Raw genomic sequence first — 25,008 nt, forward strand, 5'->3', positions numbered from 1 at the left:
GAACCTGGACCGGGACGATGTAGCAGGGACATGGGGAGGAGTCTGTGAACAGTGGCCCTTGACTTTTACTCCAGGGAGTGTGTGTGTACATTTGTGTGCCAAGTAGGTGTGTGTACGTGTTGTGTGTGTGTGTGCCGTGTGCATGTCCCTCCCTTCCAAAGTTGGGGACCCTCATCCACCCATGTGGTTTCCTCTGTGTGCAGGCTCTGTAGGTCGCCAAGGGCTCCGAGGTGAAGTGGGACTCCCTGGCATCAAAGGTAAGCTGGGGGAAGGGGTTAGAGGGAGGGGACATCACCTTGTAGATGCCACTCACTTAAGAAGGAGGTCTCGGGGACTTCCCTGGTGGTCCAGTGGTTAAGACTCCCATGCTTCCAACGCAGGGGGCACGGGTCAAACCCTGGTCAGGGAACTAAGATCCCACATCCTGCGTGGTATGGCCAAAAAAAAGGAGGAGGTCTGGGGGGACAGGGTCTGGTGGACATGCCAACAGCCTGTGCAGGCCGACAGGGGCATGAGGGGAAGGGACAGTCAGGACCGCCGGGGAGCCTGTCTTCAGACACAGACTCTGCCCCTTGCTGGTCGTCCCTACCGAGGTTCTTTACGCTAAGGTGTCCATTTCCTTTTCAGGTGACAAAGGACCTATGGGACCACCAGGACCCAAAGGTATGCTTCTCCCGCTGCTGCTCGGACAACACCACAGCCTGCCGACTCCTGGGAACCCAGATGTGACCCCTGCCCCAGTGTCCAAAAACCCATATGACTTGGCTCCTGGACCCTGGGGCTGGGAGGGATCTGAGATTCTAGTCAAACCTCTCAGGGAAACTGAGGCACAAAGAGGAGAAACAGCACCAGTGTCACAATGCTGTGGTTGGGTGGTCCTCGGGGTGGCATGGATGCAGCACTGAGGCTTCTTCTCTATAGTCTGGTGCCCCTCTTGCCCACAGCACCCACTGGTGTGACAGCAGGGCCTGGGTCAGTTTGTGGGTGGGCCCTGACCCGGAAAAGATCTATCTAGTGTGCCTTTTGGGCTTTAATGCTGAGTTCTTGCCAACATTCAGCTGACAGAAGCTTACAGGTACAGTGGGAACCGTTCTGCAGCCCAGGGTCCCTCTTACTGGGTGAGATTCTTTTCCTTGCTCCCGACTGATGCTTGCTTCCTCCACCCCCAACCCCTGCCCCATTTTTATTTTAGGTGACCAGGGTGAGAAAGGACCCCGAGGCCTCACAGGTCAGTCCCACACAGGAATCTACTGTGATCCACTAAAGACTTTTTGTAAATCCATTGGGTACTGGAGATGGGGGGAAAAAATACAGAAGTAGGAGACAGAATCTCTGTCTAAAACCTTCAGGGGACTTGCAATCTAGAAAAAAGCAGGACAACATAAAATAAAGCACTGAATGGAGTATAAGCCAGCATCAACATGTATGGTCCAGACAGTAAGTGTTTGGGGCAGAAAAGGGAGTTTATGATTGTCTCTGATTCTTTTGAAGAATTGAGTTGGGAAAATTAAGCTCTTCCCTAAGTGGCAGAAAGTTTGCACTACTTGTATCCACTTACCTCCTGCCAACTTGCATGATTAAAAAGGAAATTAACAGTACTAGTGCTTTGGCTACAAGGGGCAGCTTTTTGTTGCCAAGGAAATAAGACTCATACACAGGCCCCTTCAGACCAGGCGTGGCCTCTGGGACAGTCCGTGCCTGCTGCCGGGGGTGGGAGGCCTGACTTTAGAATCAAAGCTGACGCTGTGTTCCCAACCTCTGGTTGGCACACCAAGCTCCTCTGGTTGGAGAGGTGGCAAGCTTGGGGGTGGCCGGGAGGGTAGAGTGTTCTACCACTGTCAAGCTCCTCCAAACACCTACTCCATTTCCTTTGCAGGCGAGCCTGGCTTGAAAGGTTTACCTGGTGCTGTGGGCGAGCCTGGGCCTAAAGGAGCAATGGGTGAGTGTCTCACAGCAGCAAACACCATGGATCTGCCCTGCCGCGGTCATCATCATGGCCCTAGAGTTGAGATCCTCCTAGAGCTGTATCTCCCATTCTCTAATCTACCCACCCCTGGTAGAGGCTCCATTTACAGGCTGTTCCTGGACCTGGGCATCCCTCTTGGGGCTCAGAGAGCTGCCGCTGTCTCTAACAGTTTCTTACTGCTCTGGAGGGGCTTGGCAGGACATGGTCCATCTGCCCAGGTTCCTGCCTCTAAGATCCTCAGGCCCTTGGGGAGGACAAACAAGGGCTGAGGTTCTTTGGAACCTGCAGAATTCCAGGCATAGCCCTGATACTCCAGGGTTCAGCCCTTTGGCTGACCCTTACTGAGGGACCTGACAGCCAGGACAAGGAAGCTGGCTAAAGACCCCCCACGGGGCCAGGCATTTGACACCGCGTCCCAGAAGGGTCTAAGCTCCACCAATGGAGATGTGGTGCATTCATAATCTCATTCATTAACAAAGTGTTAGGAAGCACTGATGGTGTGCAGGATGCTGTGCTGGGCGAGTAAGATGCTTTACCTCCCTCGAGGGGAGATAAAGCTTGTGTGAGATGACAAGGGCCATGAAAGGTACAGGGTGCTATGCGGAAACAGTAGAGAGAGAAGTTTCTTCCAACCAGAAGGATGAAGGAGGTGGCTTTTCAGATGGTTCTAAAAAGTAAAGATTTTTATCACATCAACTTAGAAAATGCCACGCAGAGACATGAGTGAGGAAAGACAAAGAGGTGGGAAAAAGCAGGTGGGAAGAGCTGGTCCCAGAAGGACATCACTTTGGACAGAGGTTAGGATAATGCCTACAGCAGAGGAGACAAGATCTTGGAGAATCTTGACCTCCAGGACCTGGACCAAATGAGGCCGACGTGTATTGAGCATCTGGTGTGTGCGAGTCCTGTGCCATCAATGCAGGAGATGCAGTGGGGGCCATGGAACAGTTCTCAGCAGGAGAAGAGGCATTACTGGCTTAGGAGGAGAGGGCAGGGGGAAAGCTGCACCCTGCAGGTGTGACAACGACAGGGCTTCTTCCACGTCTGATGGCTGCAGGAGGGGATGCAGGGGCGCCCCACCTAGGAGACAGCTTGTGAGGCTGTAAGGCAGTGGAGGGAGGGAGTCCCAGAGTAGCTCCCAGAGTCACTGATGAGCTTGCATCTGCTTTCCTAGGACAAGCTGGCCCCGACGGACACCAAGGCCCAAGAGGTTGGTCACTGAGCTGCTCTCCTCACTCCCCTGGCCCGCCACTCCCCCCCTCACCCTGCCTACGTCCCAGCGCGCAGCCCCCAGCCACCCAATCACAAGGCCAGAGGGCGTACATCACAGGGAGGTGTGCAAGGTCCCGGTCTCATCCCCCTCTTCCCTTCCACCTGCCAGCAAGTTACTCAGTAAAACCCCAAGAGACCATTGGCTCCAATACGTTGGCTGGTCAGCTTGCCTAAAAGGAAAACGTTTCCACATTGGTCATGCTTTCTCTAGGGGAACAAGGTCTTCCAGGGATGCCCGGAACCCGGGGCTTACCAGGACCTTCTGGAGACCCAGGAAAGCCAGGTAACAGAGTGGGAAGCGGGAGCTGGCCGTGCTGTGTGTGTGTATGTATGTACCTTCCTTAATCCATTTTCCTCTAGCAGCTCATTAGGAGAATGCCACAACTGCTGGCTTGAGCCGGGCACAGCGGCTGTGAGTCCTGACACCTGAGTCACCAAGTCTGGCAACTTGGAAAAGAGAGATCAACACTGAAAGCAAGGGGTTCTAGAAAGGGGCAAGGAGTCTCTTTAAAACGGCAGTTTATCGCCACCTCAGTGTTTGGGTCCTCTGAGCCCTTCCCCTGTGGACCCCCTTGGGCCGTACCTGGACCCTCACCAATAGCCACCAGTCTGGGGAGATAAGCCGTTGTTAGGGTCTCCACCAAAGGCCCAGCAGGAGCAAGATCCTCAGGGCTGCAGGAGGAACAAATCAAAACAAGCCAAGAAAGCCGGGAGGACAAGGTGGCAATCCTCAGGGGCCGATGAGGAACAGGGGTCCTCCGGGCTCCTTTGGTGGGTGCACAGATGGAGAGAGCACCCAGGAGGGAACCTGGGGGCAGCATTAGGGGTCAGTGAGTGTATGAACTTTCTGGGTTTGTAGCTCTCAGACCCCAAAGGGTCTGTGACCCCGGATGGGCTAAGAACCATCCCCTGATGGAGCAGTGAGTCAGAAAACTGCTCTCATCCAGGGCTGCGAGGACCCTGGAGTCCGGCCGCCCCAGACACGGGGTTCGTCCTCCTGCGCCCACCAACCCCTTCCGCCCGCTCCTGCTGCTGAGGGGTCGGCTCCTCCGCCCTTCAACTCTCCTCTCATGTCTTCTACTCTCCATAGGTCTCACAGGACCCCAAGGACCTCAGGGTGAGTCATCGGGTCACTGCCACTTCAAATGCCACCGCCAAGCCTCCCACTCCCAGCTTTCGGCAGATGCTTCTCCAGTCACCTTAGTGTCTCCTCTCCTTCCCTCACTCCCCCAGCAAAAATGGGTTCAGGTCATTTTAATGTGTCTTGAGAAACACCTTAGGAAGGAAAAATATGCACAGAACAATCTAGAAAGCCATTCTAGGAGCGATGAGGTTAGATCACGTGTGAATTCTGTCTGCCTGAGCCTGGTCTCCTTTGGTGCAGGGACCCCCAAGAGGAGGTTCCAGGCCCAGAAGTCCCATTAGCCCCACAGAGGCCCACCTCCCCTGTGGTACGGTAGGGAGTGGGCGCTCATCTCATGTAGAAGGGCCCAGCCTCCCTGGGACAGCCCCAGTGTCAAAGCCTGTCCGATAGTTGGACAGTGTGCACCCACTTGGATTTGAGAAGCTGTCACCACACCAGCCTCAAGTCCTAAAGGAAATTAGGCAAAGATGTAAAATAAAATCAAACAGCATCTCCCCCCAGCAGTTGAGCGCCCAGGGATATCTTTCAAATGCTCCCTGGTGGAGTTGTGGACAAAAGCAAGAGGGGGTGTTGCATCAGATAAAGGAAGCCCAGCCCCTACTCCCCCAGGCTGCAGGGCCGGTGGGTTACAATGGCCGCTTTGCAGGCTGCAGGGGGCTCATCACCCAGAGGGACTGGGATCCCCCAAAGCTGGGCCTGTGAGCCTCTGCCTCCAGCCCAGCTGTTGCTCCATTTCCTAGAGAGGGAGAAGGCTCAGAGCAAGAGGCTCCCTCAAGGGGGCTGGGCTAAGGCAGAAGGCTGAGCCAGGTGGGTCAGCAGGTTTCAGTCAGCAATTGTGGCCTTGCCAGTGACAGAGCGCTAGGTACTACCACAGGGGGTCTGGAATTGCTGGCCCTTAATCATCCTGACTGACTTGTTTTCAATCACACCAGGACTTCCTGGTACCCCCGGCCGACCAGGGGCTAAAGGTAAGTGATTTTCCAAATTAGACAGTCACTGGTCATTTTTGCAGGAGGGGAGGCATTGGCAGGAGGGAGGTCCCTCTGTGGCCAGAGCCTGGATCATTAGTGGCATCTAGTGGCTTCAGTGGAAGGCTGTGAGGCTGGGGAGCCAGGGATTCTTCTGATCAATTAAGCCCTGAATCCTCAAGCCCCACCCTTCCCCCCACAATCCAGAGCCTCGCTTTGGTGCCTGGATGTCTCCAAGCCCTCGATGGAGGAGGATCTGCAAGGGTGCTGTCCCCACCACCGACTCTGTAATGCTCCCCACAAGTGCTCCGTCCCCTCACCTAGGCGTGGTCCCCCCATGATGTGCCTCTTCCCTGGGACAGGTTTTATGGTCCACACAGCGTAACGGGGACACTGCCACCCCCTTTCTGAGAGGGGGCTTTGGCGCCGGCAGTGAGGAGCCTCTCAGATGTTACTAAGAGGGCAGTGTCAGAGTTCTCAGAGGGGCATCCTCAGGACTTTGACCCTTACATGTAGGGCGACACTCGCATCCGGTCTGGGCCATCAGACCCCAACCCTGAGCCAGTCCAGGAAAGGGGCTGCTCAGGGACGGTCCTTCTCCTTCTGTCCCTGTGACCCCACGTTCCTGAACCCTGACGTTCGGTGGAGCTGCCCTCTGTCACTGTCACCTTGGGAGGGACATGCTTTCCAGAAACTATGGCTAACCACGGGTTGGGCCAAGGAGTTCTTTCAAGTACAGCCCAAGCAGACACATCTCTGGGTCCACAGATCTGCTCATGGATTGATGGCATCTTTAGTAAGAGATCAGAGGCTTGGGGATTCTCGAGGAGAGACACCCTGCCCTTCTCCAGGGCCTGTGACTTTCTGTCCAGTGTGCACAAGAGGTGGACATTTTACCTGATACTGGATTGTGTTCCAACAAAAATAAACTCAAGTGCTTTCTCTTGGCCTTGACCCCGAGGGGCTGGCAGATTGCAAGCAGAGCCCATCCCTCTACTTCCCCAAAGGGGGAAATCGATATCACCCCTCAGTGTGTGGATGACTGAATTGCCCACAGGCCTTGGGAAATGACAAAAATGTCCCAGAAGAATCTCCAGTCAAGGGTTTTTCCATCCTCTACTTCACTCACTTGCTTCTTCAGAGCGTGGATTTCCAATCAGTGGAGATTCCTCATCGCCACAGCCTTGGGAAAGTGTGAATCTGACATTCCCTTCTTGGAAGTACTCCACGCACATTTGCATTTTCAACCCTCTAAGACACAAGGCACAGAAGAGATCTGTTAACCTTTATGTAACTCGGAGTTTCCCAGACCACAGAACCCCCTGTGGACTCTGTGCAGACCCTACTACTGTCCCAGGGAATTAGCCCCTGAGGAGCCCTGGGAACCGGGCTCTGCCCCGCAGGCTCACCGCCTCTGCTCTTTGACCTCTCAGTGCTTTTCCCACCTAAAGCGATTCCTAGTAAGAGCCTGCAATGCCCAGTGTGGGAGAAGATAGAGTGTGGGAGGGGGAATGACCCGCGAGTCGGATCATTCTGGCCTCACCAAAAGGCAAACTCTCCAACATCCGCAAATGAAGCCCCTTCGCAGAGTCCCAGCTTCTTCCAAAAGCTAATGTGGGCCAAGAAGATTGATGCTCGAGCCTCCAGGGTCTCCAGTGCAGAGATTGGTGCTTAATGCATCCTGTATGCTCCCCTTCAGTTCATTAAAATGCCTTTAGCCTGAGGGTTAGAAGCCCAGGAGTGGGTCTCAAATGCAATCAGAAGCCTTGAAAATGATTTATTGAGCCACTAATTGATCCTGGGAATAACCACTCTCCTTTTCCTCCCCTCCCAGGTGAACCGGGAGCTCCAGGCAGGATTGTGACTTCAGGTAGGCAGGACCTGCACTGTGTACTGGGCGTCTGCCCTGGCTCTGTCTCCACACCCTCCAGGTCCACGGGTGCGATGCCAAATTTGGGCAAGGTGCAGTGCTGAGCTCTCCCAGTCAGAAGTGAGGAGGGTGGGGGGATTTCAGACGTAATACTGGCCCGACCTGGCCCACAGCCTGACCTGGGTCCCCTCTGAGTGAGGAGAGTGGGGCTCAGCGTTCAACGTGCCTTCTGTTTTCAGAGGGATCATCGACTCTCACTGTCCCAGGTCCCCCGGGACCTCCTGGAGCCATGGGACCTCCAGGACCTCCAGGTGCCTCAGGTCAGTCTGTTTTCTTGCTTTGCCCCAGATCAGCATCAGGCCTTGGTTACATTTGACTGTAGCAGTATTCGCTCAAATCCTGAAACCCGGGCCAGAACCTGGGGAAGAGTAGGAAGGGGCTGAGAAAGCCCCTCCCGGACAGCCTGGTGAGCCCTGATCACTCCCCAGCAAGTAGCCCAAGCCCTGCACGGCATTGCTTCACTAGGTCCCCACAGCACCATTGGAGGCTCGAGCAGGTAAATGACACGCCTAAGGTCACACGGATAAGAAATAGCAGAGTCAGGGTTTGGCCCAGGTCCTTCTGCCTCCAGAACCAGTATTTGACTTGTCAGAGTCAGTCCTCAAATTGTTTCCTCTTGGAAAACAACTTGATAATATGCATCAAGAGCAACAAAAGTGCTAGGAATCTATTTGAAGCAAATATCCCCAAATTGTCCAACAATAACGAGATGGCTACAAAAATATGAAGACTTAAAGTTGTTAGCAGATAACAGTGTTATTTAAAAGGGCAGATAACACAACGTTGTAAATCAGCTATACTCCAATAAAAAATTTTTTTTAAAATAAAAGAGCAGAATACTCGATAATGTGTGCTCTGTAGTTGCAACTATATTTTTATAAGATAAAAAAATGCTGGAAGGAAATACAACAAAATGCCTGTAAGTTAAAGAATTGTGGGTTATACTTTTTTCTATTTATCCAAAATGCCTGTTTTTTTATATCTATTTTTCAATTATTTAAAATGTTTGTGTGTAAATGAAATACATTATTTAACATGACCAATGCAAGTACGGATCGGCCTTCCCTCCTGATAAACTCCAGTGAGAGTGGGGACACTGCGGGTGTTTAGAAGTCCCTAACCATCGGAGGACAGTGTCAGAGAGGGCAGTCCTGTCCATCCCAGGGGCCCCAGTGCCTGGCAGAGGAATTCTCACTGGAATGGACCACAGGGCTGGTCTCAAACTGCTTATTGCTTTCAAATAAGCAAGGTGACCTCTTTGGGCCACTGTTCCATGCCTTGTGAGGAAGCTACTTATGTATGCAGGCACCTGCCTTTTCTTCAGTTCTTTCTAGAACTTGGCCCCTAGAGGTGTGATAAAACCTTTTCTTCCCCAACCCCATTTCCAGGCCCCGTTGGCCCAGCTGGTCTCCCAGGACAGCAAGGTATGTCACACCCTGAAAGAACGCATGACTGTAGGCTGTGGGGAGAGCTTCCTTCCTGGGGTGGCCCTGCGCCCCATCTTTAAGTGAGAGATGTGCATGTTGGGAAGGGAGGTGAGGGGCCACCGGGCTCTTCTCCAAGGCCCCGGCAAGGCCTCAGCAGCCAGAGGAGACACCTCCTCCCACCTTCTTCCATGTTTCTGAGAAGGTAGGGGTCCTCCCAAAAGGGAGATTGAGGCTCTTGGGTCAGGATCAAGCTCAGCTATTTTCACAGGCCTCAGGCCTCTGGTGACCAGATCCTGAGAATCGTGTCACTGTCCAGCAACTTATCCAAATACCAAAAAACGGCTCCAGTTCCTCCTGGGGTGTGTCTCGCTCCCAGCCAACACTCTGGCCCCGCCCACAGTCAGCTCAGCCTGCCCACAGCTCAGCCTGCCCACAGTCAGCTCAGTCCCCCCACAGTCATCTCAGCCCCACCCACAGTCAGCTCAGCCCCGCCCACAGTCAGCTTCGCTTGGCCCTGCCCCACCCCGAGCACTTGGGCAGCTCCAGAGGGAAAGCACTGACAGCTGCAGGCGGTGTCCCCCAACTCTGTGTCCTCCCCACAGGCCCGCGAGGGGAGCCAGGACTTCCTGGTGAATCGTTCATGGGCAGCAGCAGCTCCATCTCTGAGGTCCTCTCCGCCCGTGAGTGCCGCCGTGTTCTCCGGGACAGGTGACACAGGGGTGGGAGTGGGAGAGGTGGCCATGCACTGGGGCCTGCGGCAGCTGCACCAGCGAGTCATCGTGAGCCCCAGTGTAAGGATGGCCAGTTCCTCTGAAACGCAGTGCTCGCTGAGAACAGCAGGGGCTTTATCGGCTGTGGAGGATGAGTCACAGGGGATGGCACAGCTGTCGGAGAGGCTCTCCGGATTCCAGGAGGACCAGGGTCACATGGGGCCTCTGAACCCAGCCCTGTGAGTGTGACTGGAGGAGTCCTGAATCCCCCACACCATGAATAACGACAAGGGTCCCTGGGTTCTCAGCCACAGGCCCGGCCTAGGAGCGCTGACTCCTGGGTCTTTCGGTTCCCAGAGTCCTTTAAAGAGCCCAGGCAGAGAAGCCGCTGGGCCTCCCACCTGGGCACCTGGACACCTGGACACCTGAACAGCAAAGACAACGCCAGCCCTGGTCTAACAGTCACCATGTGACAGGTGCTGTGCCTTGACGTCCCACTGAGTCTGCACAAGGCCCTTGTGATGTAGATCTTGGGCCTCTCGTTTACAGCAGAGGAAGCTGAGGCTGAAAGGTCAAGAACTTGCCCACAAGTTGGCAGTGATGAGGCAGGATTTGAACTCAGGCCGTCTGACTCCAAAGCCATGCTCTTAATCATCACTGCACACCCCCATCAGCCACCAGGGAGCTCGACTCAGCCCCGCCCTGCCTCTGAGCAAAAGGCACCTCTAGCAGAGGGGGTCTTGGAGGGTCCTGTGCCACCACCCATGACACATGGCCTGGTGTGTGGGTGTGAGCACAGGCACCGAGGATCCTGGTGAGGGGTGAGGCTGGCGGAGAGCAGCCTCATGACAGCTTTTGCTCATTTCTGGTTTCTTCTTTCCACAGAGGGTCTTGATTTACGAGGTCCCCCAGGCCCACCTGGACCACCCGGGCCACCAGGTGAGCACCTCAGGGATCTTTGGAAGGTGGGGAATCTTGGGGGCAGGGGGCTCAAGGCACTTAGTGAGGAAGCCAAGATCCTGGGTTCAGCATTGCCTCTTCCTCACCCTCTTCTACAGGACCATCCATTCCAGGACCCCCAGGACCCCGAGGCCCAGCAGGTGAGAGCTGAGCAGTGGGAGGTGAGAGACAATGGGACCCAGAGCCCAGGCTTCTTCCGGGCTGGCTCTTAGGAAAGAGCTTCTCTGTCACTTCTGCTCCTGGGCAGAGTGTTCCTGGCCCACCTCTTGGCATTAATAGGTCTTGGGTGCTCTCTTATCTAGGGGAAGGCTTGCCAGGCCCACCAGGCCCACCAGGATCTCTCCTGACCAGCTCAGGTAATGCTGGGGAGTCAAGTCGCTCCTGTTCTCTACCCCAGCCCCAGCACATGCCATGGTCATGGGCACACAGCCTTTCTGACCTACTCACCATGCTTCCTTCTTCTGACTTTCCACCGTGAGTGTGTTTGCATAAACTCCATGCTACCTGCTGCGTGGAGAGAAGGTACTGATGCCAACCCAGCCGCCCTGAGAATCCCTGGTTGCCTAGCCTGGGGGAGATCTGCCTTTGGGGAGCTTCTGGGCCAACTGGGGAGACCTAGTTCCTGTCCTCAGGGAGCCCAGGTCTGATAAAGTAGGTAGGACACATGCTCATGAAATGAGATAAATGCTGACAGTATAACATAGAAACATATGGAAATAACTTTAGAACGTACTTTAGCCCAGAACTTGTCCCTAGTGGAAAATTCATCCATCCATCCATCGTCCACACTCAAAACTATTTCTTTCCTCTACAGAGACCTTCTTCTCCGGCCCTCCAGGCCCACCTGGCCCCCCAGGCCCCAAGGGAGAGCAAGGTGAGCACGGTGTCTTAGGGAGCGCAGGAGCCTGTATGTGCCCCTGCTTACCCAGCTGGTGGCCGGGAGAGTTCGGATGAGGCTGGATGAGCGGGTCTTCATCCTCCTGCCCTATCCCATTAGGAGCTCAGCAGCCTGCAGCAGGGGGTGGGGGGTGGTCAGAAGCTCTGCAAAGAATATCCACCTCTGCCTTGTCCTGATGGGAGGAGAGGCACGAGGAGCCCTAAGCCCCGAGTCTGCCCTGGCCCTGGAGCCCCGACCCCTTCCCCATGGGCCCCTTGAAGTCACAGCATCTGGGTGGGACATGTCTCATGACTGACTGTCTTCTCCAGGTGCCCCAGGCCCCCGAGGACACCAAGGTACAGTAGAACTGGCATCAAACAAACCTGGGGTAGGGGTGGGAGTGGCAAAGGCTGACCTTCCAAGATCCCTGAGCTTCTTGAGTTTGGTCCAGATGAGTGAGGGTAGATCAGAGTGTGTCTCTGATGGTTGAGAACTTACGTGCGTGCGTGTGTGTGTGTGCATGTGTCTGTGCGGCAGCTCTAGATACTACCCGAGGGCCGGTGCTGCCCCAGCCATCTTGGGGATGCCTCAGGAGGGAGGTGGTGTCTTGGGCTGGGGCATGGGGAGAGGGAGGCCGGCACAGCTGACTGTCCCCTCTCTACTGTGTCCCTCAGGAGAGCAAGGCCTCCCAGGGTTCTCAGCCTCAGGTAAGTGCTGAGCCCCCTGCTGCCGGCTCTGCCAGAGCCTCCCCACCTGGCTGACTGCACTGTGTTGTTGGCCTCCAGGCTCCAGTTCTCTCGGACTCAACCTACAAGGACCGCCAGGCCCACCCGGCCCTCAGGGACCCAAGGGTGACAGAGGTCAGTGAAGGCGGGGAGGAGTGGGAGCAAGGCTGGCTCCCAGAGCCCGAATAGAGGGTTGCGAGTACTTGCTGATGCTACAGCCTTGGGAGGAAGAAGAGGCTGAAGAGAGGAGAGCCTGGAGGGAGAAAGGGACCGGGGTGTGGGGAGACAGTCTCTGCCCAAGGAAGCTGTGACACCATTGCAGAAATGAGGCTGAGAAACATGGGACAGTTGTTGAGCCACAGCTGACAGTGTGGTTGAACTTGAGGAACCAGGGGAGGCTTCCTGGAGGAGGTGATGCAAACAGAGCTGCTTGTTTTGGATTCCAGGTGATCCCGGAGTCCCAGGGGCTCCCGGCATTCCCAGTGGGCCCTCTCGAGGTAAGAACCAAAGGTGCCCAAAGTTCTTCTCTCCTTCTTCAAGCGAGGCTGATCATGCCAATGAGGATGTTAATTAACTAATTCATTCACTTATCCATGATTCAGTGTTGATGAGATACTTTCTCCACGTGCTGGGATCTCTGAACTGCCTTTAAGGAGGTTACAAGTTAGCGGGGGTGGGAGGGAAGGTTGCCTGCATGATAAAGATGACTAGCAACACCGATGATGAATGATGGCGAGAACAGAGCCTGGGAGCTAGGGGTTCAGGGGCGAGGGAGGCCACGTGGGCGGTGAGCAGGTTGACGAAGGAAAGGGAGGGCTCGGCCTGGGAGAGCTCCTAGGAGCTCTTTGCCACTGTCTTAGTTCTCCTACTGAGAAAGACTCTCCCTCCTTAGACTGTAAAAGCATTGCCTGGGCTCCCTCGTTGGACCCCAGGGTGGAGAGACCAAATCAGAGGCTTTCTCTCCTGCAGGGGGATCATCATCGAGCACCATGTTCATGCAGGGCCCGCCAGGCCCACCAGGGCCCCCCGGGCCACCAGGCTCCATCAGCAGCTCCGGCCTGGAGATTCAGCAGTACGTCTCTGACTACATGCAGAGTGAGTGCCCGGCGTCTGAGTGGGGCAGTGTGTGTGCGTGTGTGTGCGTGCGTGTGTGTGTGCGTGCACACGCGCACACCAGCACTGCAGGTCTGTGAGCTCCCGGACACCCTTCTCACAGCTGCCCACGTGTTGATACATAGACTAGTCCTCACCCCAGCAGAGGCTCGTACACCCACATGCTCATCCACATGCACGTGCACACACACACACACACACACTTTCACACTGGTGTGCACTCCCCCGACCTCATCCGTGTGCTCTCTGTGGAGGTGAGGGTGTGATTTCCACACACGTGGGCACCAGAGCTTTGTCAAATGGGTGGCTGACTGGAGTCTTGTTGGTCCACAGCCATGGAGAGCCACCTGGCCCGGCACAGAGTCTGCCTCAGTTTCTCCATCTATAGCAAGGGGAGTCTAGGCTCCCTGCTGGCCCTGCCTTGGCCCCTGTGCGGGATGGGATGGGTGGGTGCATTTCATCAAGTACTTCAGGTCACCTCTGTGGGGAGGACATGCCCTCTTGGGGGCAAGCCTGACTTTGCTTTGTTTCTTTGTTGGCAGGTGACAGTATCAGGTCTTATCTATCTGGAGTTCAGGGTCCCCCAGGCCCACCTGGTCCCCCCGGGCCTGTCACCACCATCACGGGTGAGACTTTCAACTACTCAGAGCTGGCCAGCCTCGTCGTGAGCTACTTACAGAGTAAGCCTCTCCCCACCCCGGTAATGACACCTTCCTCCCAGGGTCCACGGTTATTCCTGGAGCCTCGTCTCTTAATTTGCTGTTTGCTTTGCCCTTTTTCTGAATGTGATGTTCAGTGCTGAATTCATGGTAATCAGGCTGCCGAATCTAGCTTCAAAAAAGGTTTGTTCAGATTAAGAAATATAGAAATAAGAAATTATAAATAGCCTGCTAACACCCCCATGCATTCACTTCCCCCAAACGGAAACAGCTGGTTGACCGGGTCTTTGTGATTCTGGAGTAATGAGTGCGTTGCTTCAGTACCAGCTAAGCGGGTGACCGGTTTCCTTCCCCACAGCTTCGGGGTACAGCATCAGCACGTCCTCCACCTCCATCTCTTCTGAAGACATCCTGGCTGTGCTCCAGCGTGAGTCGGCTGTGGTGGGCTAGGGGGTGGGGTGCCTTCCCTCTCTCCTGCCCGCACTTGTCAGGCACACTTGGCGGTCCCTTGGGACAAGGAGCCACTCCCTCCTCGCTCCCAGCAGCCAGCTGGAAAGGGGGCATCAGCTCTCCCCTCTAAGGCCAGGCAACCGGGCAGGAGCCCCTTCAGCTACCGGAAGCTTGTTGATGCCCCGCTGGGGGTCTGAGAACCCCCAGCTCACACGTCACTCGGGCCAGTCTGTGGGGAGGTTAGGCTGGATGTGTGGTCCATACTGGCGCTGCCTCTCCTTTCAGGGGATGACGTGCGTCAGTATCTCCGGCAGTACCTGATGGGCCCTCGGGGTCCCCCAGGGCCACCAGGAGCCAGTGGAGGTTGGTCCCTCCAGTCTTTGGACTACGCAGAGCTGAGCAGCCGCATCCTCAGCCACATGTCCAGTGAGTGTCCGCCTCCGTGGCAGGGCGGGCGGGAGGGCGGGTGCCGGACATCCCGGAAGTGGCCCCCTGGCCCTGTCCCGCCAGGCTGCACCCAACCCAGAGGGAGGGGGGGCCCTTCAGAGCTGTTGAAACCCGTGGCTCCAGAGCAGGTCACGGAGCTCGGCGAGGGAAGCCAGAATGAGTGTCCCGGCCACCGTCCTACACACGACTCACACGCACACTTCTCTACACACACACGCACACACGCACACTCCCACACACCCAGCAGGAGGAGGGCTGTGGGCACTTCTGACCTGCACTTTTCCCCGGCCCCGGGGCCTCTCCTCCGCGGTGCCATTACCCAGGGTCTCGTGTCTGCGTTACTCTCTGCCGGTCTCTTCCCGCTGCCCCTCTCGCCCCTATCCCAGCCTCCACTTCTGTTCAGGTTGCTTCCTCTCTGACACGGTGTCTCCATCTGCCCTTCCCTGTCTGATCTGCATCCATCGCCACTTGGGATTTGTTCCTTAGGCTCCGGAGTCCGCATTGGGCTTCCTGGACCCCCAGGGCCCCCAGGCTTGCCGGGACCATCCTACGAGGAGCTCCTCTCCTTGCTCCAAGGTAGGGCCGAGCAGGGCCATCTGATCGAGTGCTTCAGGGTGGAGGGCAGAACTCCTTGGCCCAGGCTGTGACCGATCCTTGCTCTTCCTTGGTGTCTCAGGGTCTGAATTCAGAGGCATTGTTGGGCCCCCAGGTCCCCCTGGGCCACCAGGGCTCCCAGGCAGCGCGTGGTCCAGCATCAGCATGGAGGACCTCTCGTCCTACCTGCAGAGTAAGGAGTGAGGCCGGCGAGGGCTGCAGCCTGACCTCCAGGGCTCCCGCGGGTCTGAGCCAGGGCAGCCATGGAGGGCTCAGCCCAGGCCCCGGTCCTCCTAGAGCGGGTACAGGGCCGGGCTCTGGGATCCTGGAGGGGGACACACTTGACGTTGAGGTGCTTTCAGCCCTGGCAGGGGGAGAAGTGGGGGGACACCATGCGTCCAAGTCACGAGAGAACTCAGGGGCCAGCGGGTGACCGGGTGCCCAGCCGGGAGCTCCAACTCCCAGCGGCAGAAGGGCTGAGGGGAAAGGATATGATTTGGGTTGAATGAGGCCCAGGACTCGGGGTGGAGGGCAGCGGGGAGCAGTCACTCCAGGGGAGGACGGGACATGCGTGTGGAGGCCTCCCTCACCGCCTCCTTCCAGACGGGCCCAGGCTGGGAATTCCGCGGTCCTGGCAGGGGAATCCCTGATCTTTCTCTTTCTCTTGCCCCCTGCTCAGCTGCTGGCTTGTCATCCATCCCAGGCCCTCCTGGTCCCCCTGGCCCCCCAGGCCCTCGAGGGCCCCCGGGTGTCTCAGGAGCTCTGGCGACATACGCAGCTGAAAACAGCGACAACTTCCGGAGTGAGCTGATCAGCTACCTCACAAGTGGGTGTCCCTGACGTCACTCTCCCTCCTCCATCCCCTCCCAGACCACGCTTCTCCCTGAGAGGGGCAGCCAGCCGGGGCTTGAAGGGAACTGGAGGCGGAACACATAAGCCGCCCCGGTCAGTCGAGGAAGCCCGGCTTCCTCCCAGCCCACATGCTCCCGCTCGGTGCGAGTTCACATCCTGCTCAGGGGTGTTGAGGCCCTGGAAGAGACACCCCCAAGTCCCACTTCTCTCTCTCCCCCAGACCTGGCTCCCACTAATGCCGCTTCTTCCCCATAGGTCCTGACGTGCGCAGCTTCATCGTCGGCCCACCGGGTCCTCCCGGGCCCCAGGGTCCCCCCGGGGACAGCCGCCTGGTGTCCACGGACAGCTCCTACAGCCGGGGCGGCAGCTCCTCTTCTCTCAGTCGGGCCTCTTCCCACAGCTCCTCCACGGGCGAAGGGGGAGCCTTTGGCCTGGACATGGGCCTGGGCCGAGGCTACAGGGCAGCGGCAGAAGGCGGCATGTATGGCGGTGACGGTGGATTCGGGGCCAGCTTTGCTGGAGGTCCGGATTACAACGAGCTGGCCGTTCGGGTGTCTGAGAGCTTGCAGCGTAAGTGGGGACACGTAGGCTTCAGCGCTGCGGGGTTACGGGAGCATGTGAGCATCTCCACACCCAGGAGGACAGCAGTTCTGGAATCAGACGGGCAGGGACTGAAGACAAGCTTAGTTCAAGGGGCCCAGTCAGGACTGGAACCTATGCTGCAGGGAACAGAGATGCTGGGGTCTTTGTCCTTTGTTTTCCCAGAAGAGTCTATGACTATGAAGGTTTTCTGGTGGGGCTGAGGGAAGGTTGTTGACTAAGAAGCCCTTTCCCGGGCGGCTCACCAGCACAGCTATGCAGTAAAAGGCCTGTGAAACAAGCCCACGGAGGCGGAGACGTGCCCGTCAACAGGGGAGACTGAGGAGGCTCTTCCCTTACTGCCGCATAGAAGAGTTTGGCTGGGATGGGAGTCAGACAGTCAGAGGGCACCGTGCTCCCACCGTGAAGAGGGTGCCGGGTGACCCCTGCTCTCTGTGCCCACCACACTCTGGTATTTACAGGTCAGGGCCTGCTCCAAGGGATGGCCTACACTGTGCAGGGCCCACCAGGCCGGCCTGGGCCCCAGGGGCCCCCTGGCATCAGCAAGGTCTTCTCCGCCTACAGCAACGTGACCGAGGACCTCATGGACTTTTTCAGAAGTAAGGGCATCCCCGGATTACTTTCCCAACATTTCACTTGCCGTGTAGTCTGCTCCACAGAAACCAGTCTCCCCAGAAACCTTGTTAACACTTGAGATGCTGAAAATCAGATAAATTCTAAACTGTTCTCTTCTTACAAGTCCAAATTCTACCACTACCTGCCTGTGTTAGTCTGAACAAATCACTTTACTTCCCAAGCTCCAGGATGAGCTCTAGTCTAAGGCCAGTTTTTCCCCCTTGCAGCTTATGGAGCCATCCCAGGACCCCCTGGGCAGAAGGGAGAGATGGGCATCCCTGGACCCAAAGGTAAGTGGTGGCAGGAAACAGCCACCAGGATCCCGTGTTAACGACTGCCTCTCGTGGGAAGCAGCTCCCTTGCCAGCGCTGTGCTGGGAACGTGTGCGGCTCCTTCAGGCCCTGCACTGTGCCTCGCTTAGCCGTGCCCCCTTCTGTCCTCCTAGGTGAGAGGGGCCCTGCTGGGCCACCAGGTCAGCCTGGGCCACCCAGCCCTCGAGGACACAAGGGAGAAAAAGGAGACAAAGGTAAGCCTCACTTGCCACAGTTTCTGGAGTGCTGGGAAGCAGGCCACATGTTCCACAGCAAGCCTGAAAATTTTAGGCAGATGCCAGTTACAAAAGGCAGGTACTGGCAACAGCATACTTTGTGTAACGATCAAATGAACAGCCAGGGAGAAAGGAAGAAAAGTGTCAATGCAGGGAGGAAAAGGAGAACCAAGCTGGTAATGAAATAGGGTAATCAACTTAAATCAATTGACAGTCTTACAAAAGAGTTCATCTTTCAAGCTGGTTTTGTAGTAGTCACAGTTACTGTAATTACCCAAGCGAAAGTCCCCACAGACCACAGGATAGTTTCTAACTTACCATTCATCTTCCAACTTCTAGGTGACCAAGTCTATGCTGGCCGGAGAAGGAGAAGCATCGCTGTCAAGCCATGAGCGACCCTTGTCGAAACAGCCGCCTGGACCAGTTCTTGCAGTGGCTTATGGCGCTTATGTCAAGACCTCTCCAGAGGGTAAAAGCTGGAATCTCACTGTCCTACTGAGGCAGCACAGCAAATAGTCAACTAGAACCCTTATCTTAGTCTGGAGCAAAATATATGTACGTAGAATTCAGTCCAAGGTACACAGTCTGAAACAGCTTCACGGGGTAGACTCAACAGTGGCCGCATGCAGTGTGGTAGGATGAAGCTGGCCTCCCTGCTGTCCAGGCCTGAGCTCCTCGGCTTCTTTAACACTGAGTTCAAGCCCCAGCCTAGGAAAGTCAGGTACATAAAAGTTGTTCCAGGAGCCCTTGAGCTTCACCTTAAAAATGAGCCCAGAAAATGGAAGATGGGATGGGGGTGCCTTCCTGGGAGCCACTCGATGGGACTGTTCTGGTCAACGCTTCAAAGCTGTGCCCTCAGCTCCTTTCTCCCCTCTTCACTCTGCATTCTTCTAGTCATAGAAAAAAACTCTCGCAACTGAAAAAATTAAGAAATCCACTTCCCCTGAAGGTGGTGACAGGGTTTCTACTAGTTATTTCTCACTATGTATCACATTCCCACTTAGGAAGTTTGTTTGATTGCAGCTATGTATGATCTGTCTCCATAGGTCCACGCTAGAGTTGATAGTATGTTACACTGAACTAGGTTGCAGCCGCTAGGAAGAGAAAGGCAGGGGGCAAGGAGGAAAGAAGGGGAGGGGAGGGAGAGCAGACTGCCTGACGCCGGAAGCCGGCACCCCTGCTCTGCACTTAGGAAACGCATGGGGGACTGGGCGCAGTTGGTTTTATTGCACTTTTCAATGTCTACAAACATTCATGTGGTCTATCAGATGAGTCATTTCAATTGCAAAATGTCCAATTAAAGGGTTTTTTCTTTTTTAATATGTTTAATGTGATCCATCTAACCAAAAAACAAGAAGAAGGGAGGGAAGGAGGGAAGAAGGAAGGAAGCAAGGAAAGGAGGAAAAGAAAGAGGGAAAGAAAGAAAATATTTTCGGTTAATTAAGTTTGACATTTTACTGTCTAATGAAAACTTACTATGTATAATGAATGACTGCATCGTGCCTTTTTCATATTTTAGTTTTACCTAAAGGCTGACTCAATTTGTTTTTGTAATAGCTTTAGAAGCTCAAGTATTATATCCCCTTTAATGATTCTTATCTTGATTAACCAGACTTTTGAGTTTTGTCCTAGTTATCAGATTTGCCTATCCAAGCTATCCAAAAGTCTTCATAGAATCCTATGCCCAAGAGAAATAGGGTAAAAGCCCAAACTTGCTAGCTTCTCTGGACAGAACCCAGATATGAGATATGTCCTCAGCTGGATGGCGGTGGATCTTAGCCTCTTTTGTTTCATTAAAAAAAAAAAGTCAAGCATGAGCTCCACAGTATGCAATGCTCCTGGATTAGAAAATGACATGCTGTGCCTCCCTCCGGCCAAGCTGACCACTTGCCAAATGGTCAGCCTAGTATGTCTACTGAATCCTGCATGAACGTATGAATGATGAAAAGAGGTTATTTTTAGCAGAAGTGACGTCACAGTTTGTGAAATGTTTGGTGAGAAAAATAATCCATTCCAAGGGGAAAAAAGGACATTAAAAAAAGGTATATATACATATGTCGATGGAAATATTTTAAGCACCACCCAAAGGCGGGGTTTGGGCGATGAAAGACACTCCCAAGTTACCAGTAAAAAGGACCCTCTTGTGTGTGATGACTACAGATGGTCTGGAATACTAGTAAATAAGTCTGAAGGGTCAGAATATCTGGAGGACTGCGAGTTTTAAAATATAATTAGGATTTTTTTAAATGCTACAAAATGTTCTCATGCAGGACAATCTAGTTTCAAATATTCTCGATAAAAGACTGCTTCCCAAAGTAGATTAAGAAATAACTTTATTTTTCATTTGCCAACCCCATGATTGAAAAGACATGTTGCTCCCAAATAGACAAGAGGCATTTTCTGAAACAAAATTCTTTCTGAAAATTTAGCTTGTGACGTTATTACACTGCAAATCAGAGAAGGATTACAAAAAGCTACAGCCAACATTGAAAACTGGTATCACATTCTACCCCAAGCTTAGTAACAGAAGTTTTAAAGCTGTATCAAAACCATGTCAGCCACAGGATAGCAACAATAGTGGCATTAATTGTTGTGCCTTCAACTTAAGAAAAGCATTTAAAATATCCCATTTCCTATAAAAGATCATTTCCCAGAAAGGAACTGATTTATTCAATCAGAAGCCTATTAGAACTGGAACTAAAGAGCTCGCCTCCTCCACCTCACAGTTCTACATTTTCCTGTAATCAACAATATCTCTAGCTAATCATTTGACAGAATTTGGCTTCTCAGAAGAGTCTTTGTCATTTAAGCACAGTGTGGAATGGGGAAAAAAGTGTGTAGTTACAAGGGAACTAGGAGACTACAAAAGACAATCGCTTCTGAAACTCACAGATGCTCAAGAAATCAGAGACCCTCCATTACAGTGGGTCTCATATGCCTGAGAGCTTTGTGCTTGAGGAAACACTACTTAGAGGTAGCTCTGGTTCTGGTTTATATTTAATTACAATTTGCTGTATCCTGTCACAGGAAAGTTTCAACATTTTCAGCAAGGAACAAGCACTCCAAATTTCCTCCTTACCCACCCTATAGCTTCCCCATAGAAAACGGTAAGAAAAAGCTTAACTGTGAGTCCATATAGTATAGCGGCTAATTCAGCAATTCACACCCAACCATGGATTGACAGGACTAGGAAAGGCAACCTGGTGCAACGAGCTCCATGAGCTAGACCTGCAGAAGCGTGGTGGCCTGGTGTGTCCACAGCACGCAGGGAGAGGAGGGGAGGCTGAGTAATTAGGGGGCACACATGGAGAATTTCTTCTATGCATTTCATAGCACATTCTGCCACAGCAACAAAACCACCAACTCAGGAATGCATTTGACTGTACTCTTTGATTTCAAAGATGTCTGTGTCCCTCCCCAACCCCCCACCTACACATCATGCAAGAGAGAAGGATCACTCTTCTGTACGTGAATACAGGGCCTAGCAAGAAGTGGGCAGGGGTGGGTACAAACAGCATGGTCTATACAACAAAATACCTTTTGAAAAGATTTATGTAACTTTAAGTATTAAAATGAAGGCTTTACCTCTACATACATATCATTCTGTAGTCCTGCTCCTACATGCATATGGTCTGGTCATTTTTGAAAGAGAACTCGAGCGTGAACAAGGAATCCAAAGGGCAGTTTTACGGGAGATGCAAGAGGTGCTAACAAACTTACCAGCGTTGTCAATCGTTCTACTCTGAGCCTCTTTATTCAATACTCTGAATGTCAACTTGAAAGGAAGAAAAAGAACCAAATATTCAGACCAAATTAATTATGTGCCATAACTATTCAGCACACAGGCTACCCTTGAAACGATACTGAAAAAATGTCCACTGCCTGAAGTGTTAATTTCTAAAAAGCCAATAAACTGAAAACTTCAAAGGAGAAAGTGGTATGAGAACCTTCTTCCTCTCTCCCTCTTCAAATAAATCATTAAATACGCTGGGTAACATTATACTGTCATTTCTATCGTAACAATATAAACAATTTCCATCATCATCCTGAACATTACTTTATAAAGATATATATTTTAAAAGGCTCTCAAAACATTTTTCAACCCAGCATTTGAGAATAAAGCATTAAAAGAGTTTTGTATACAGTAACACATTCATGTGATAAGTGTATGAATTTACAACCATACATAATATATATATATATGTATATATATTTATATAAAAAACAAACTTGGCCAGAAGTTAAGGCTACCTACAAAGTTGTCCAAGTAAATGATGCTTGTCAAAACAATTACAAAATTAAAATCACATGCATTTTTAAATCATCTAAACCACTGACAAAATAAGGGTTCAGCATTCAGTTTTCAAATTAACTGCAAGAAAGTGCTACAGATATTTACATTTTCTTAACATGAATCAGTGTTCCCACAAAGTTTCATTTGCATTTTTCACGAGCCTCAAATGTAATATAACTAAAAACTGAAATTTCTACAATTGGTACCTGGCACTCATGACAGAACAGGCGCACATGGCAGGCAGCAAGCTTCGTCTACAAATGTACTGTCTCACACCCCGAAATATGGTTTATAATACTGTTTCGACCTGACACGTGCTTGAAATTCTAACCCTCAAAAGGGACTAGAGTGAACATTTCATTAATAATTACACGTATCAGCAACCTCATGATACAGGTTTCGGGCTTTTCCCACTCAAATCAAAGTAAATAATTTAAACATGGAACAAAACAAGACCAAAATATAGATGACTCGATCTCAAAACAACGAAAAGTCATTTCTGATATTTGCCTAAATATTTTAAATTCTTTCTTAAAAACTATTCTGAACAAATGCCTCTTTTAAGATTAATTTCATAAAAAATATATTCATAAATATAACTCAGAGCCTGCCAGCCTCCAACAGTTTTAAACAGAATTTGCTAAGATGGGAGAAGTCATTTAACCAGCTCATGTATTATTTTAGGAAGTAAGCTGAGATAGCTAAATCTGTATTTTTTTTAATTTGGTGAGTTTTACATTTCCAATTTGGACATCTAAAAGCTACCGTTTATTTTTTTCATCTTTCCAACTTTGTACAACATATACTTTAGGATGAAAATTTCTATCAATTGGTAATAGGAGCAAGATTTAAAAAACAATAATGCTTAATGCTAAGGGTGTTTTGTCCCTGTTGAATCAAAAAAGGAAATGCTATTTTAGACTCAATTGAAATTTAGTGTTTTAGGCACTATTTTAATAAAACTAGCACCCTTAATTATTAGCTCATGTCTAAACAGGTAATTATTTTAGACAAATTATTGAAATAATTTTTCTCTTTTAAAAGAGTTTGATGCTAACATTTAAAGATAATAGATTTATTTACTGAATCAATATCATATTTTGAGCAACTCATAGTTTTTTCATGAGAGCTGATTCACCAAAAAATTATTCCAACTCACTACAGCAGTTTCAACTATAGATTTTAGGCATCATTGAGAAGTTAAGTCAGGAAAAAAGATATTTAGTAATACTTAAGTGACATAACAGGGTTTTTTTAAATAACTTTAAACATTATATGTCTACCAGTTTTTCAGGTAACAGTATCTAAACAACACAATTTTTAAGATTATATACAAAAATCACCTTAGGGAATTACTGCAAGATGCTACTTTGCCAGCATGGCCCAGCATCTGTCTTAGTGCCTTTCCCTTTATCTTTGCTAAACAAATAAAACAAACAAATAAACACCCAGAAGGTGAGGCAGGTGATTGTCTTCGTGAGCTCTCTGATACAGACTATGGCAGAAGATGAAGAGAACAGAATGACATACTTAAAAAGACAAACCCAACCACAGACTGCTTCCCATTGTTACGATCCAGTGGAATGCAAGCTAGGAATAGGATAGAATTTGGAAATCCGGCTCTGTGTTGATGGGTTAAGGCATTCAGACTCCCCGGTCATTTTAAAGAACACTTCCTGTTCCTGTAGTTTCCTAGCAAACTCCTCTTCCAGTGTCTTAAAAAGAAAGGGAAAAAGAAATTATGCACTGGTATTAAAAACAGAATTTACTCTGACAGCCCAGATAAAATTATTTGCCCCGAAGACTTTGTCTGTTATCCTAAGGAAGAAGAGACTGCTCAACAGCTAGGACCATAGGCTGTGCAGCCCTGGGTTCAAGTCCTGGCTCAGCCACATGAATGGATAACTTGGGGCCAATTACTTAACTTCTCTATATTACAGAATCATTTCATTCTTCTGCTATGAAACAGCGATAATACCATCTACTTCACTGGGTTGCTATGAGAGGATTAAATGTGATAATAATGTACTTAACACACACTAGGTACTCAACAGATGGCACCTATTATTAACTACTGATATTAACTGTCTCTTCCACATGGAACTAACCATTTCCTGTTTTTTTATTTTGATTACTGATGTGCATGTCTTTTCTTTCACACTGAACTATAAACTGTTTGAAGGTTAAGACCTAAACCAGATTGATCTTTACAACCCCACAATATGGAGCAAATATAATAAGTGCTTGATAAATATCTGACGTATCAATTACTTTGTGGACAAGTGACTCAGGAGAAGTACTCCTGTAAAAATACAAAGTACAGGAAAAGATGGAAGGATAGGAAGGTTTCTCAGAAGAGGAAAACCATGAGCTTAGTTTCAAAGGAAATATAAGAATTTGACAGACAGGATGGGGAAGACACGCCAGACAAAGTGAGCTGAAACAATGCACAGAGGCAGGAAACTGTGGAGTTGCTGTGAGTAACGGTGATTATACCCAGTACTGGAACATGAACTGGGAACAAAGTGGCTAGTGGGAGACGAAGCTAAAAGGGCTGATATGGGCAAAGTATGGCACTATGAAGGCTTCAAAGTTAAAGTGAGGCGTTTATATTCAACTCTGTCGGAACTGAAGATTTATCAACACCACTATGACAGTAACAGAGATGCTCTTGAGGATAAACACTCTGGTGACGGCAGGCAAGCAGGAGGAAAGGAAAGTGAACAAGAGACCAGAAGGACCATTAGGACATTACTGAACAATTTTAAGCAAATAGTAGGAAGACAGTAAACGGAAAGAGAAATATTATGAAATAAGAGTCAAAATTATTTGTCATCTGATTGAATGTGGGGTGTGAT

The 25,008-nt window shown here is 51.4% G+C and overlaps 2 protein-coding genes across 4 annotated transcripts in view; one reads left to right on the plus strand and one right to left on the minus strand.

Moving 5' to 3' along the window:
• Nucleotides 1-19,341, plus strand: part of COL17A1 (collagen type XVII alpha 1 chain) — a 51,329-nt gene extending 31,988 nt beyond the window's left edge. For both annotated transcript variants that reach the window (XM_057530391.1, XM_057530390.1), the window contains 32 exons: nucleotides 204-257; nucleotides 628-663; nucleotides 1,193-1,228; nucleotides 1,877-1,939; nucleotides 3,141-3,176; nucleotides 3,450-3,521; nucleotides 4,329-4,355; nucleotides 5,315-5,350; nucleotides 7,185-7,220; nucleotides 7,460-7,540; nucleotides 8,669-8,704; nucleotides 9,310-9,387; nucleotides 10,303-10,356; nucleotides 10,476-10,517; nucleotides 10,680-10,733; nucleotides 11,192-11,251; nucleotides 11,584-11,610; nucleotides 11,929-11,961; nucleotides 12,040-12,114; nucleotides 12,426-12,476; nucleotides 12,949-13,074; nucleotides 13,635-13,772; nucleotides 14,110-14,178; nucleotides 14,487-14,627; nucleotides 15,135-15,224; nucleotides 15,325-15,435; nucleotides 15,922-16,068; nucleotides 16,350-16,664; nucleotides 17,156-17,293; nucleotides 17,537-17,599; nucleotides 17,755-17,835; nucleotides 18,196-19,341. In XM_057530391.1, the coding sequence (XP_057386374.1) occupies nucleotides 204-257; nucleotides 628-663; nucleotides 1,193-1,228; nucleotides 1,877-1,939; nucleotides 3,141-3,176; nucleotides 3,450-3,521; nucleotides 4,329-4,355; nucleotides 5,315-5,350; nucleotides 7,185-7,220; nucleotides 7,460-7,540; nucleotides 8,669-8,704; nucleotides 9,310-9,387; nucleotides 10,303-10,356; nucleotides 10,476-10,517; nucleotides 10,680-10,733; nucleotides 11,192-11,251; nucleotides 11,584-11,610; nucleotides 11,929-11,961; nucleotides 12,040-12,114; nucleotides 12,426-12,476; nucleotides 12,949-13,074; nucleotides 13,635-13,772; nucleotides 14,110-14,178; nucleotides 14,487-14,627; nucleotides 15,135-15,224; nucleotides 15,325-15,435; nucleotides 15,922-16,068; nucleotides 16,350-16,664; nucleotides 17,156-17,293; nucleotides 17,537-17,599; nucleotides 17,755-17,835; nucleotides 18,196-18,248 (2,459 nt within the window). In that variant the 3' untranslated portion in view covers nucleotides 18,249-19,341. The remainder of the gene's footprint in view (nucleotides 1-203; nucleotides 258-627; nucleotides 664-1,192; nucleotides 1,229-1,876; nucleotides 1,940-3,140; nucleotides 3,177-3,449; nucleotides 3,522-4,328; nucleotides 4,356-5,314; nucleotides 5,351-7,184; nucleotides 7,221-7,459; nucleotides 7,541-8,668; nucleotides 8,705-9,309; nucleotides 9,388-10,302; nucleotides 10,357-10,475; nucleotides 10,518-10,679; nucleotides 10,734-11,191; nucleotides 11,252-11,583; nucleotides 11,611-11,928; nucleotides 11,962-12,039; nucleotides 12,115-12,425; nucleotides 12,477-12,948; nucleotides 13,075-13,634; nucleotides 13,773-14,109; nucleotides 14,179-14,486; nucleotides 14,628-15,134; nucleotides 15,225-15,324; nucleotides 15,436-15,921; nucleotides 16,069-16,349; nucleotides 16,665-17,155; nucleotides 17,294-17,536; nucleotides 17,600-17,754; nucleotides 17,836-18,195) is intronic.
• An 831-nt stretch (nucleotides 19,342-20,172) lies between these two features.
• Nucleotides 20,173-25,008, minus strand: part of SLK (STE20 like kinase) — a 55,309-nt gene continuing 50,473 nt past the window's right edge. For both annotated transcript variants that reach the window (XM_007172099.3, XM_007172100.3), the window contains one exon: nucleotides 20,173-23,865. In XM_007172099.3, coding sequence (XP_007172161.1) covers nucleotides 23,719-23,865 — 147 coding nt within the window. In that variant the 3' untranslated portion in view covers nucleotides 20,173-23,718. The remainder of the gene's footprint in view (nucleotides 23,866-25,008) is intronic.

This window comes from Balaenoptera acutorostrata, chromosome 16 (genome assembly GCF_949987535.1).
Source record: "Balaenoptera acutorostrata chromosome 16, mBalAcu1.1, whole genome shotgun sequence".
NCBI classification, from domain to species: domain Eukaryota; kingdom Metazoa; phylum Chordata; class Mammalia; order Artiodactyla; family Balaenopteridae; genus Balaenoptera; species Balaenoptera acutorostrata.